General features: G+C 61.3%; 4 protein-coding genes across 4 annotated transcripts; all 4 read right to left on the bottom strand.

Moving 5' to 3' along the window:
* Positions 1 to 360: 360 nt before the first annotated feature.
* Positions 361 to 1,671, bottom strand: LBRM_05_0780 (MYND zinc finger (ZnF) domain-like protein; the record flags this gene model as incomplete). The annotated part of the gene is made up of 1 exon (XM_001561842.1): positions 361 to 1,671. One exon carries the CDS (start codon positions 1,669 to 1,671, stop codon positions 361 to 363), a length of 1,311 nt encoding a protein of 436 aa, XP_001561892.1.
* A 738-nt stretch (positions 1,672 to 2,409) lies between these two features.
* Positions 2,410 to 3,432, bottom strand: LBRM_05_0770 (conserved hypothetical protein; the record flags this gene model as incomplete). Its single annotated transcript, XM_001561841.1, has 1 exon — positions 2,410 to 3,432. One exon carries the CDS (start codon positions 3,430 to 3,432, stop codon positions 2,410 to 2,412), a length of 1,023 nt encoding a protein of 340 aa, XP_001561891.1.
* A 2,447-nt stretch (positions 3,433 to 5,879) lies between these two features.
* Positions 5,880 to 6,323, bottom strand: LBRM_05_0760 (conserved hypothetical protein; the record flags this gene model as incomplete). The annotated part of the gene is made up of 1 exon (XM_001561840.1): positions 5,880 to 6,323. The coding sequence occupies one exon, from the start codon at positions 6,321 to 6,323 to the stop codon at positions 5,880 to 5,882; it is 444 nt and encodes a 147-aa protein (XP_001561890.1).
* A 1,425-nt stretch (positions 6,324 to 7,748) lies between these two features.
* LBRM_05_0750 (hypothetical protein, unknown function) lies at positions 7,749 to 12,218 on the bottom strand (the record flags this gene model as incomplete). The annotated part of the gene is made up of 1 exon (XM_001561839.2): positions 7,749 to 12,218. One exon carries the CDS (start codon positions 12,216 to 12,218, stop codon positions 7,749 to 7,751), a length of 4,470 nt encoding a protein of 1,489 aa, XP_001561889.2.
* Between the last annotated feature and the right edge of the window lie 471 nt (positions 12,219 to 12,689).

The following is a 12,689-nucleotide window of genomic DNA, read 5'->3' as shown; positions in this document are numbered from 1 at the left end:
AGTATGTGTGTGCGTGTGCTACGAGGCACGGCGAACATGAGGCAGCGCACCTTGGCGGTCGCTGAGGAGGGAGGAGGGTGCACGACCCACCGATCCATACACCTGGTCAGCTTCCCCCGGGCCCCCCCACATCGCCTGCACGCACGCGCACTTTCCGCGCTTCTCGCCTCGCCTTTTCCTCCTTAATTTCGAGCTCCCACATCCGTCTCTCTCTCTCTTTCTGCAGCTGCTTCTCGTCCTGCTGCTGCTGCTGCTTCGGTCACGAACACCATGTGCTACGCGAGAGAAGAAGAGAGACCTTGGAAAGGCACTCATTAGGGTCGGCCCGGCGCGCGCCTACACCGAGGCATGGGCCTACACTTACGACCCTCGCACGGTGTACTTCATGAAGTAGTCCGAGTAGTCGACGTGGGCGAAGGACTCATCACGGTGGTCGTAGAGGTAGCGGCGAGTCTCGAAGAAGAGGCTCGGCTCCAGTGGCACCTCGAGGATGACGACCTCATCCCTCTTCAGCCCCTTCTTCTTTCCATTGGTCCTGTTCGAGGCGTAGTACTGCTCGAGGATGCTGTCGCATCGCTCCTTGTACGCCCGGCACGGCGTGCGGTGAACCGTCGACCAGTGCGTCTTCTGGCACTCGACAGAGCAGTAGTAGACGGCCTTGCAGCTGCTGCAGCGGAGAAGCTGCTTGGCTGCAGATGTGGACACAGTCGGCACGCGCTTCTGACACTGGGCACAGACGTCGCTGCAGCCGCGGGCCACGCTGGGGATGAGGTGCAGCATCGAGGTCGAGGCGTCGACGAACATGAGATCACGCGCCTGCTCGATGTTCGCGTCTGACCACTCGACCACCACATCCGCGTTGTCGCTGCTGCTGCTGCTGCTTATGCGGTGACACGTGGGGAGGGCACGGCGAATGTCGAGAAGCGCAATTACGACGTCCTCGTCCTCTTCAGCCCCCGTCCCACTGCCGCTATTGCCGTCCGCACCACCACGGCCGGCCTCTCGCGCTGCCTTCAGCCTCTCCTTGAGAGTTGAGCGTGAGGAGGAAGAGGAGGCGGCAGCGGAAGTGCCAGTTTCGCCTTGCTGCCGCGCTTTGTCCACCGTTTCGGCCGCCTCGCCTGCGTCGCCCTTGGCCTCGTCGTCCACCGCACCGCCACCGGCCTTGATGATGCTGTTGATAGTGGGCAGAAACCATGGCAGCTGTGCCAGGTATTCGAGGTTCTCCTTGGCGTAGTTGTTTAGCTTCGCCTCGATCTGCCCCAGTGCCGATGTTGGCGCCCCGCTGTGCGCACTCTCCATGCGGCACAGCTCCCCGAGCAGCGACACCGTCTCCCACCTGGATTCGTGGCACATGACGTTGTTCCGCTGCGCCAGCATGAAGGCGACACTCTTGAGCAGTTTCTCGCGGCGTTGCTTGTTGAGCGCCGCGGCCGCTGATGACGACGACGTGGTGCGCGTGTCTGCGTTCGCCGTCGACGCTGCTGCCGCCGCTGGGTCTTCGAAGAGAAACAGCTTCACGGACGGGTGGAAGGCCACCGTGTTGAGAGCGACAAGGTAATAAGTTTTGGAGTCACACGGCACATCCACGGCGGTGAGCTGGAGAAAAATCTGGTCCAGCGTGACGGGGTCCGGTCGCGGCGGCGGCGGCGGTACTGCTGCCTGTGGCGGCATCGTGGAAGAGGCAGGGCTCCGCTGCGGTGTGAGGTGGAGAGTGGTGGGTGGATGACAAAGAATGCGGCGGAGGTGTGTGTGTGTGTGTGCGTGGATTCGACTGCCGCTGACGCTGAGGAAAGGGAGGGCGTGGAGGAGAAGACGAGGGGGAGAGGACTCGTGTTAAGAGTGAAACATGGCGAGAGAGGGAGGGCAGTTTGTCCAGGGATCCGGCTGCTTCCCGGTAGACACACGCTACACGCACATGTGAGTATATATATATATGCACCCACGCAGGGCGAGGGCCTTCTCGCACCCTGACCAATCAGGCATCATGGGAGCGGCAGGGGGGAATGTAGGTAGGCAACGACGCATGGGTGCGTGTGCAACACACACACCCACCCACACACCCACACACCCACACTCAGAGAGAGAGAAGATCTGCACGGCACACCCCCTTCCCTCCCCGCTAACAGAAAAGAATGGCGAGAGACGGAGAAGGGGAGTCGACATCGGTTACACCGGCGATACAGGCACCTGACAGACCGAATTCCACACAAGCTGACACGAAGACAAAGCTGTTGTCCGTCGAGAACCTTCATCGACCTCTTCCCCCCCTTCCCCCCTTCTCCACCTCTCCAAATCCACCGCCACCCTCTCCCTCCCTTCCTTCCCTCTACTCATACCTGCTCAGCCTAGTCGCGGTGACCTTTTTGGTTTCTTGTCGCCTCTTGTTCGTCCCGGACAATAACCCCCTTCTCAGGCTGCCACGTAGTCGCGAAGCTGCTGCAGCCACCGCTCGTACTCTGCCTGCTCAACCCATATAGAGTACTGCCCAACAAATTCGCCGAGCTGGTCGTCAACGCCGCGCTCGGCCAGCCAACTTTGAATGCCATCGAGGACTTCCTCTTCGGCCTCGTCCAGGTTTGGCCCCGGGTAGCCGCCGAATGGGTTCGTGTACCGCGGCTGTGGCACACCGGACGAGGACGGGGAGTTCGACGTGTGAGGAGGAGGGCCGTGGTAGACCACATTGTCGACGATCAGCTCCCCGTCAACGACGTCGCAGCGAGCCTCGATACTGTTGTGGTAGAAGGTGTGCTCCTCGGATACATCGCCATGGAGAGTGTCCTCACTGCTGGCGGTGGCACCCTGCTCACCACTGCTGCTGTCCGTTACTCCCGCCCCACTCCCCCCATCGCCTTCTTCGGAGAGAACGCGTTGAACAAAGAAGGAGAAGGGAAAGTGCTCGCCGCGCACGTCGCACTCAGGGTCGAGCGAGGCATCACGGGCGGTGAGTTGGATGCGTAAAAAATGTCGTTCCACAGCCCGTGGAGCCGCCCGCACCTCTCGCTGCTGCTCTCCGTCTCGGTTCTCCTGGGTAGAGCTGCCACTGACATCGTTGCCTTGCGCCTCAGTGTCTCTACTTCTTGGGCGTGGAGACGAGGAGGAGGACGGCGGCGGCGCCCACAGCCGCCGTCCGTAGATGAAGCTGGTCCCCTCCGTGTGATGCATCGTCCACCCCATGGGCACCGGCGGCGGACCATCCTCTTTGTCCAGCCGCACCTTCTCGTCGAAGATTTCCTTGTCGATGCACTTGAGGAACGACTCCTCTGGCAGCTCCACGGCGCTCGGCGGCAGGGCGCTGCGAAGCGTCGGGGCGTGTTGGAGGTGGGCGGCGGCAGCGCCAACACTGCCGTCGTTCATCCTGTGCACACCCTCATCAGCAGGGTCGTTGTGACTGCCTTCCAGCGGCGGAGTCGTGGTGGCGTACGCTCGCGCCATGTGCGTGAGCCGACTGCTGATGCTGAAGACTGGGCCATTGCGACACCTTGAGTGAGGGAACCAGATCGGAGAGCCAGTGGAACGGAGAGAGGTGGCAGGGCATGCCACCGTGCTGTCAGAGGGGGAAGCCATAACAGCCTCCGCTGTTGCTCCAGTTGCCATTGCTGCTCTAACGGCGGCGGCGATACAGAGTGAGAGCGTACGGCGCAGCATCATGCACAACGTATAGAGAGATCTCTGCTGAGCACACTCATCACACCTGCAGACGGGCGCGAAAGCCGTCAAATGGGGGTGCGTGTGGGCTGCAGTTTTTCACCTCACCAGCCGGCCCCCGCTGCGGCTCTCTCCGCTTGTGTGCTTGAGACTCAGCAATGCTGAGTAAGGGAGAGAGAGAGAGAGATTGAAAACAAAAAACAACCGCACAGGAAGAAAGTGATGAGAGCGACAGGCGACAGAAAGAGGCCCAAGAACGACGACGGTGACGGCAACAGCAGCAATAGTTGCTCTGGGGAAAAGCGACAGGTGACGTGGAAGGGGGGATGGCAGTGCGTTGAGGAGCCACGGCTCTCTCGCACGCCAGTCGGTGCGTTGGATTGATGAGTTACAGCAAGAGAGCCAAGCAATGGTGAGAGAGCACTGAGAGTGAGAGAGCAAGGTTTGCATGGGCAGTGTTCATCATGCTCAGAAAGCGTGGTGGTCCTGTGTGGCACGCATGAGCACGCATGCGGGTACACACCGGAAAGAGGGCGAGAAAGCAATGAAAGCGGCGTCGTCTTCGACCTGATCAGCTGTCGTATAATGCCCCTGCCTGTTTCCCCTCTTTAGTGCCCCCCTCCCACCCGCCGCGTGCTTGTGTGTGTGTGTGGAGGGCTCATCACTACTGTTGCTGTTGGTTTAGTTTCGTTTTTTTTTGCTTCTTTTACTATTTTGCGCTCCCACACACACGCACACAACCCATACAGAGGAGGAGCGAGACCGACGTACCGACACTTGGCGATCTCTCCCTTCCCTTGCCCTCATCGCACGACCTGGACTCGGATAGACAACGCGCATGCTGAATGCGTATGCGTGTGGGTGTCCGTGTGATCGATTGCACGAAGCGCGCTGGGGAGCAGGGAGGTGGCGGATGAAGAGAGAAAGCAAAACGAGTGGGTGGGTTGGGAGGACTGATCGGAGGGAGAAATCGGAATGAAAGCGAAAATAAAGGTGCACCCAAGCGAGTACACACACACCCACACACACACACACACTCAACACACACTCAGCACCGACACACACTCATCAGCGAATGTGATGGGGGCTCATACAAACGAGAAGGAAAAGAGGAAACAAAACATCGAAATTTTGTTTTTGACGAAAATTCAGCTGAGGAGGAGGCGCATCACACACATCGCCCACACACGCAGAGGTGTACACGCGCGTCTTCAGTGCGAGTGCGAAATAATGTAATCCTGCTCGAACAGATGGATGGAGCGAGAGGAGGAGAGGGAAAGGCTGCTTGTGTGTGTGTGTGCTCACTCCTGCGCTTTCCTTTTTTGCTTTCATTTCTTCGGCATTCCACTACTGAGCGAGAGAGAGAGGCGCGGAGGGGGCGAGCGAAGCGGGGAATGGGGAGGGGAGGGAGGGGTGTTGGGTGCTGGACGCTGGTGTGGTCCCAATGGCGAAGAAAGAGAGTGTGAAAGCCGGGGCTGCGCGGGAGCTGCCCACGTGCAGTTGGCGCTTCCCCCCACCCACCACCACCACCACCACCACCACCCCGCCATTCCATTTCTTTACACCCTGTCGTTACCGCGCCTGGGGGGTGCTGTGATCCAACTTCCACACGCTCACATACACCCACAACCCACGCCCTTCCCGCCCCTTCCCTGTCGTTCATTCAACGCCACCACTGCGTGCACGTCCGCCCTCTCGTTTCGCGAGCTTCCCCAAGAAGCTCTCCGGCAAGCCTCCCTCAGCCTGCGAGAGGAGGGGGGGGGGGCTGGCCGGTGGCGGCCCATACACATCCTACTACTAGTGGGGAAAGAAACGAAGCAAACAAGTAAAATTGCGGACTGGGGGAAGGGGAGAGAGGCCGAAGGGAGGAGCAGGCGGTCCCAGCACGCGCACGGAGGGGGGGTACGTTGATCGTCTCTCTCCCCCCCTCTCTTGCACATTGGCGTCCACCCCGTCTTCTACACAAATGACTCGCAGGCCGGTGTGAATACTGCCACCAGGGCCGTCCCCCATGGATTTCTCCTACTGCTCCGCCTTTCGCTATCCACCTCCCCACACTCCCTCGCAGGCGCGCACCGTCGGCGTCTGTTCCTCTCTCTCTCTTGCTAACGCACCATCAAAGCCCTAGGCGAGGCTCTGCGCGCCTCCGCCCATGAGGCAGGTTGTACTCTCTCACCCTTCTGCAGAGCGGCAGTGAAGATGAACGCGCAAGCGTACGCATGGGCTGTGACTTCTTAATCCATGGAGTAGACGGCGCCGCGGTTCTTCCACTCCCAGCCGTTGCGGTGCATGCGCAGCGCGTAAGAGAGGAGGGAGTAGATCCAGCCAATGGTGCCCAAGAACGACAAGCGCAGCCAAAACTTCCAATGTAGTGGACCAAAGAAGTTCTTCAGCGCGAAGTGGCCCATGCCGAACCACATGCCAGCGCACTGACGGTCGACATGGCGCACAGGCGTTGTCAGCGGGTAGGGTGCCCAGGGGTCCATATACTGCTTGCTGTTCCACCCCTTCCACCCCGCCGGGCGGGCACGGAAGTTCGGCTCGTGGTGTGGGTGCAGGCGCAGCGTGCTGAAGCGCAGGTACGGACTGGCGCGCTCGATGCTCGGAATCTTCGACACGGTGCTCGCGGTCGAGCCGTGACCTCCAGCAGCGGAGTGGCGAAGAGCGCTAGCAAGCATGGCACTCGACGTGTGGTGGTTTGAGGGAGTGTACACAGACAGAAGAGAAAAGGCAAATCTACACGCGCGTGCGCGCCAGAGAGTGAGAGAGAGGGAGGGAGGGAGAGAGACTGTCACACACGAAGTAGATGCCGGAGCTTTGAAGTCAACATGGGTGGTGGTGGTGAACACACACGCGCGCACATGTTTGCGAGTTGTAGTTGGAGAGAAGCCCCACCCAGAGCGAGAGGAGAGGGAAAGAGGAGCGAGTGATTGGGTGTACAGAGCAGGACGCGGACGAGGAAGATGGTGCGTAGCGGTGAGGCAGATTCGCACAATGACATCGCACGCACGTAGACCCAGAGGATGCAGGGAGGCTGCGCGGTGCTAGATCAGGGAGATGCGGAGGAGGCATTCCGCTTGTATAAGTTCGTGTACGGGACTCGTGGTGTTCCCCTTCTGCACCTCTCCTCCGTCCTCGGTAATGGCGAAGGCAACCCTTGGCCTTAGGAGGGGAAGGAGAAGAGCGGTTGACGCCACCGGTGCCTCCCCCCTCCCGCCCACACATGTCGGGAGGAACAAAGATGCGCGATGGGTGGCGGCTGTCTCCCTCATGGACCCGCAGCGGCAGGCGTGGGGAGGAGGATGCTTAACGTGTATGCAGGCACGTTGGCGACGGGCCTCGTCGGCTACCCCCCTCTCTCGCGGTGCGTCTCTCAGTGTTTTCGAACGTGGTGGGAAGGCGGCGAGGAGGGAGGGAGAGACGAGGCCTAGGCGATTCATCAAGTGGAAGAGTAAGGAGAAGGGATGTGAAAGTAACTACACATGCCATCGTCCCACGCACCAGCACCAGCACCAGTCGATACAGTCAGCAATGGACCCCTCTAACGACGAACACACGCTGGGACACACACGTACACACAGAGAGAGAGAGAGCGATTAAAAGGGATCTAAGGGAGAGGAAAAGTAGGGACAACAACCCACGGGCGCACATGTGCAGCAGGACGATCGTCATCTGTCCTCGCCCCATCAAGGGGAGGAGGAGGAGGGGGTGGTGGTGGCGGACGGAGGTAACACGACCAAAGGGTACAAAAAATGCTGAACATAAAACAAAGGGCATGACCACGTCCTCGCTCCTCGTCCGCCGCGATGATGACAACCACAACGACGGCTCTGCTGGAGGGGAGGGAGGGGGTGGGCTGTGTCATAAAGCTAAAGTAAACGGAGGTGTTACGTGAGGGACCGGAATCAACCTCATCCTTTTCCCCTCCCCACCCTCCACCACCACTACAGGCCAGCAAACAGCGCTGGTGAGGCAGAGCAACATCGTCCGCGGCAAAAAAAAAACGCAGAAAATAATCAAGAAATACGTTATGCACACCCACACACACTCAACACGCACACCCACACCCACACACGCACACGCACACGGACCTCTCTTTATCGCTAAAGGGGTTGATAGCGTGCATAGTTCGCTTGGCTACGTGAGCCGTCAATGAGAAGCTGCAGCTGCGCGGCGGTAACCCGGACGCCGGATATTTCCGTCGCCGCTCCAGTGGCGTAGCCACCACTCGCGCGGCCCATGCTTGCACTGCCGCTTGTGGGCGAGTCAGCGAAGGAGAAGATCGAGGGCGACAAGAACGGCGTGGACATCATCGCTGCAGAGTATTTGTCCGCTGCTATCGTCTTCGTCCGCGCAGCGGCGGCCAGTTCGGCGGCCATCTCCTTCGCTCTCTTGAGTGCAGCCAGCGGCGCTGACGCCTCAGACGCTGCTCGTGACAGCGAAGATGCAGAGGCACCCGCAGAGTGAGGGTCCTCATCGAAGGGCACTCCTCCCTCCTTCAAGTTATTGTCGCAGCCGTCAATGCCGTTGCCGTCGTGCGACTCCTCTAGCGCGTTAGGGATGTAGCGGCGGATGATATCTGCGTAGCCCTCAGCGTTGCACTGCCGCTGCTGCTCTGGGGGCGAAGGCGACGTGTCTTTGCCATTGTTGGCGCCGCAACGACGCCGGCCGCCGCCTCGGATGAGACCGGCAGCAGCAGCAGCAGCAGCCGAGGATGGGCCATCGCGCACCATACCCCGCCTCACTGTCCCAGCCGTCGCGGCCGCTGCCCCAGTGCTGGACGGTAATTCTTTGCGTACCGTGCGCGTCGACCTTGACATTGCTTCCACTGAAGATTTCCACGCAGCCCCGGCAGCGGTGCGGTTCGCAGACGTGTTGACGTCTGTTTCCGCACGTGGCCGCAGCCCACCACTGCCACTCATGTCCGGGCATGCACTCGCCAACATCTCCACCTGCTGCTGCTGCTGCTGTGGCACTCGTGTGGTGCCAGGGTGCGCTTGTGCACAAGTCGGTGTCGGAAGGGAGGATGCAGGAACAGAGGTGCTGCTCGCAGAGTTGAGCAGAAGGGTCTGCAGGTCATTCTCTTTTCCGTCAGCAGTGCTGACCAGTGGCGGAGGTGCCGGCGACGGGCTGCGGGACGCACGATGCAGCGCTGTTGCGCAGCATCTGCTACGGCTTCCTGCAGCCGTGTCTACCACAATGCCCTGCTGTTGCTGCTGGTGTGGTGGAGGCCGCACGGCGGCATGCGGACTCGCCACGAGATGGGCGTCGTCTTGCCCTTTGGTTCCATCAGTTCGCTGAGTGAGTTGGTCCGTCTGCAGCTGCTGCGCTTCCGACCCCGACATCGATGATGATGGCGGAGCGTGAAGGCTGGCGGTGCAGCTGTGCGAACGACGCACCAGAACGATGAGCTCATCGTCGGCATGCAGGTGAGGCGGTGCCACCGCTTCTGGCTTTCCTGGCGTCGTCGTTGTCGGCGGCGGCATGCCGGATGTCTGCTCTAGCTTTGACTGCCCCTGTTGCTGATGGAGGGGTAGAGAGACGGCACGCTTGCATGCCCACACCGTCACGTCCTCTGCTGACACTACTACTCCCGTCGAAGGGGCAATGCCAGCGGCTCTATCACCCGCGGCGCTGCTTAGCATGGCGGTGTCGTCCGCCTTGTCTGCGCCCAGAGCAGCACCGCCAGCGATGCCGAGGTCACAGCGCTGCTGCTGCTGCTGCTCGCTGGCCACGGTGGCCAGCAGCGTCCCGAACAAGGCCAATTCACGCTCATTCATGCGCTGGAACTCTTGCAGGAACGCCTTGCTCTCCTCCATTTCAATCATCGATGACTGACTCGCTGACACGGTGTTTTTGCTGCCGCCGTCTCGTGGCTTGCGACTGGCAAGGCGACGCAATCCTGCCTCGGTGGAAGCCAAAGGATGCGAGCAGGGGTCACCAGCACCGGCAGTGCTGTCGATGGTGGGCCGGGTAGCACCGGGGTTGGCACGCCTGGCAGTGACGTCGATATTCACGTTGGGGGGTCTAGCTGTCATCGACACTGCTGCGGTGCCCAGCGAAGTCAGCGCGTTTTTCCCGGTAGCACCGCTGCGAGTGGTGCCACTGGTGCCGTTGCGGCTCTGGCTACGGCGCGGCACTAGCGACGTACGCACGAAGCTGGTGGACACCGTCGCTGGCCCAGAAGCGGCCGTCGCAACGACGCCGACCGGATTGTCGGTGCTGGTGTGCGGTCGCCGCTGGTGTGCACTGCTCACCGAGGCGGAGCGCACAAGGAGGGGTGGAGCCGCCGCCAGCGCACCGCATCCATCCGCAGTGCGGGGGGCTTGGCTGGCGAGGTTACCGGGCACTGCGCTGCTGGTACGACTGCTGCTCCTCGCGTGGCGTTGCTTGTGCGCTGGGGCAGAGCTGCTGCGCACTACGTCCTTGCGAAGCAAAGTGCGTTCTTCAGCGGTGGTGTTGTTGCTGGCGGCGACAAAGTCCGGCGCACCGTTAGCGGAGCTCCACGGCTCAATATGCCCTGCCGGACTTCCGCCGCTCCTCGCTCCTCGTGTCGTGTAGGTGAAGAGGGGGCCCGACGCCGTGCTCAAGCGCGGTCGTCGTGAGGCGGTGGGTGCGATTGACCGTCCCCCAGGGGCCTCGGCGACGGCGCCAAGAGAGCTAATGGATGCGCGGCGCGTAAAGAGCGACGCAGACGCGACCGACTCTGTGTTGCGAGCGCTGCCGCTGCCACCATCGAAGCTGCCTGTGGACGGAGTACGGCGACGCTGCTGCACTGATGTCACGGACAAAGTGCGTGCCAGCTTCGACCGGTGTGGAGGCTGTAGGCGGTCCTGCACGGCAGCCGCTACTCTGGTGACCATGGTGGCACTGCGGTGCAGTTCTGCGGGGCGGACGAGCTGCACGGGAGGTGCGCGCTGCTGCACTGTTCTTGTGGTCGTTGCAGCGACCGTGAGGGCGGGGGCCACTGCTGGCCACTGCGGCGATCGCCGAGGCATGGCCAGCTGCCCTGCGGAGAAAGGGGAAGGGTCACCCGCACCAACGTTGCGCAGCGTCGGCACTGGCTGAAAGTACACGTTGTTGGGGTTAGTGCCTGCGCCACATACTCCACTGCTGGCGGACCGACTGCGGCGCCTCTGAGGGGGAGGTGCGGCACGCTGTGGCTGCGGCTGAGCGACTGGCAGACCGCTACTAGCTAGGGTAGTAGTCCCAGCGCTGTGGTGACGTGCCGGTAGGGGTCGAGGTGCTGCTGCGCGAGGGGAGACGGCAGCGGACGACAGCGACGGCAGTGACAGCAGCGATGGCCCCTTCGCACGCCCAGGAGTTCTATGCTTCACGATGACGGTGGCTGTCACTGCTTGAGCGATCGTCGCCGAGGGCGGCGAGGTGCTGCCGTTGCCCACCGCTGTTGTCGCGCCGCCTCGTCTGCCGTCGGTGGGCACGTGGGAGAGAGGGGCGGTGTCCCCGCTGCCTCTTTTTGTGCTGCACGCCACCGCACAGGTGGCCGACGCCGCCACCGTTGCCGCGAACGGTGGGGCTTCTGGTGAGCACGGCGATGCAGCAGTGCCTATGCAGATTGATGGGGAGCGGGACCGGGCAACAAGCGGGCTGTCGTGCCGTATCGCACAGGTGTCTGCGGCGATGACAGTAGCGCGAGCCGCGGCGGTAGTCGAACGGAGGCTAGCAGTTGTGGTGGTCACCTCTGCGACGGGCACGGGTTTCTGCCAAAAGTGCTGGAGCTTCTGCGACTGTTGCTGTGATGGCGGGTGGACGCACGAGTGGGATGAGGCAACGGAAGACGGCGACGCCCGCGTGTGACTCCGTGAGCTGCTCCCCGTCTTCGCACTGTTGTAGCTCAGGCGGCGGCACGTGGGCATGGGCGGGGACGGCGACGTTGCAGCAGGACGCGTCGACTGCGGGTCGTGGTCCCGCGGAAGTGCAGCCGGTGCCATACCTGTTCGTAAGTCGTTCATGGGGAGGAGCGCGGCCCCTACAGCGATGGTGGACGGAGGAGCAGCAGCAGCAGAACGCATGACTGGGCGCCCCCTCTTTAGATACGTTATTAAAGGCTGAAGGCAGCACTTTGGTGGGAGGAGAGGAGGAGGAGGGGGAGGGGGCAACAAGGTCATATTGGCGGCTGAGGGAGAGAGGAGGTGCGAGAGATGGGGATGAACGCGCAGGGCGGCCCTCCTTTTCCTGTGAGGAATGCCTTCGCTTGTTGCATTGAGCGGAGAACATCGACTGGGGTCACTGAAGGGAGATGCAGAGGGGCACTCATCCACACACGCGCAGCCCATCACGAGTATGATCATCACCACTGCCTTCACCATCGCGAACGCACAGGTGCGACGGATGGTGGAGGTAAAGGGTGATGATGATGTGTGAGCGATACGAGGAGGGAGGCAGAGCAAACCATAGAATGGAAAAGGGAGAGAGACAGCGCACGTGTGTACGTGGAGGAGAGCCACCGATGAAAGTAAAGTGAAGGGAAAGTAGCTAATCACACGCACACACACGAAATGAGAAGGAAGAGGAAAGTGTCGCCTCACGCGGCTCATCAAGACTGTCACCATCAGGATGTGCGCTCCCGTCCGGATGGCCAACCAGTCATCGTAACGACCACAGCAGCCCCCAATCCCTACCACGAGCAAACGAAGCGGCGATATATCTCTACAAGACCAACAAGGGGAAGATGATCGCGGATGGCCGTGGAAAGTTCACGAGACGGGTGCTGCAGGCGGCAAGGCACTACAGTACAGGCACCCAAGGGGTGCGCATATGTGTGCACTGTAGTGGTGGTGGCGGAGGAGATGGGCTAGCGGGAAGAGAGAGAGGATGGGTATTGGGTGAAGGGGGAGGGGGAGGGGGAAAGGCAAAGTATGGGAGGAGGAGGAGGAGGAGGAGCGAAACTAAAGATGGCCAGCGCAATAGCAGCACGGGGACTGACTGTATGAACGAACAGCGCGGCAACGGGGAGGGAGAAGGGGGGAGGGGCGGGGGAAGTGACAGTGCACATACACCACCGACAGAGGTGCATAGGCACA

Source organism: Leishmania braziliensis, chromosome 5, assembly GCF_000002845.2.
Source record: "Leishmania braziliensis MHOM/BR/75/M2904 complete genome, chromosome 5".
NCBI lineage: Eukaryota > Euglenozoa > Kinetoplastea > Trypanosomatida > Trypanosomatidae > Leishmania > Leishmania braziliensis.
The sequence above is the reverse complement of the archived record's forward strand: the minus strand, read 5'-3'. Positions and strand labels throughout refer to the sequence as shown.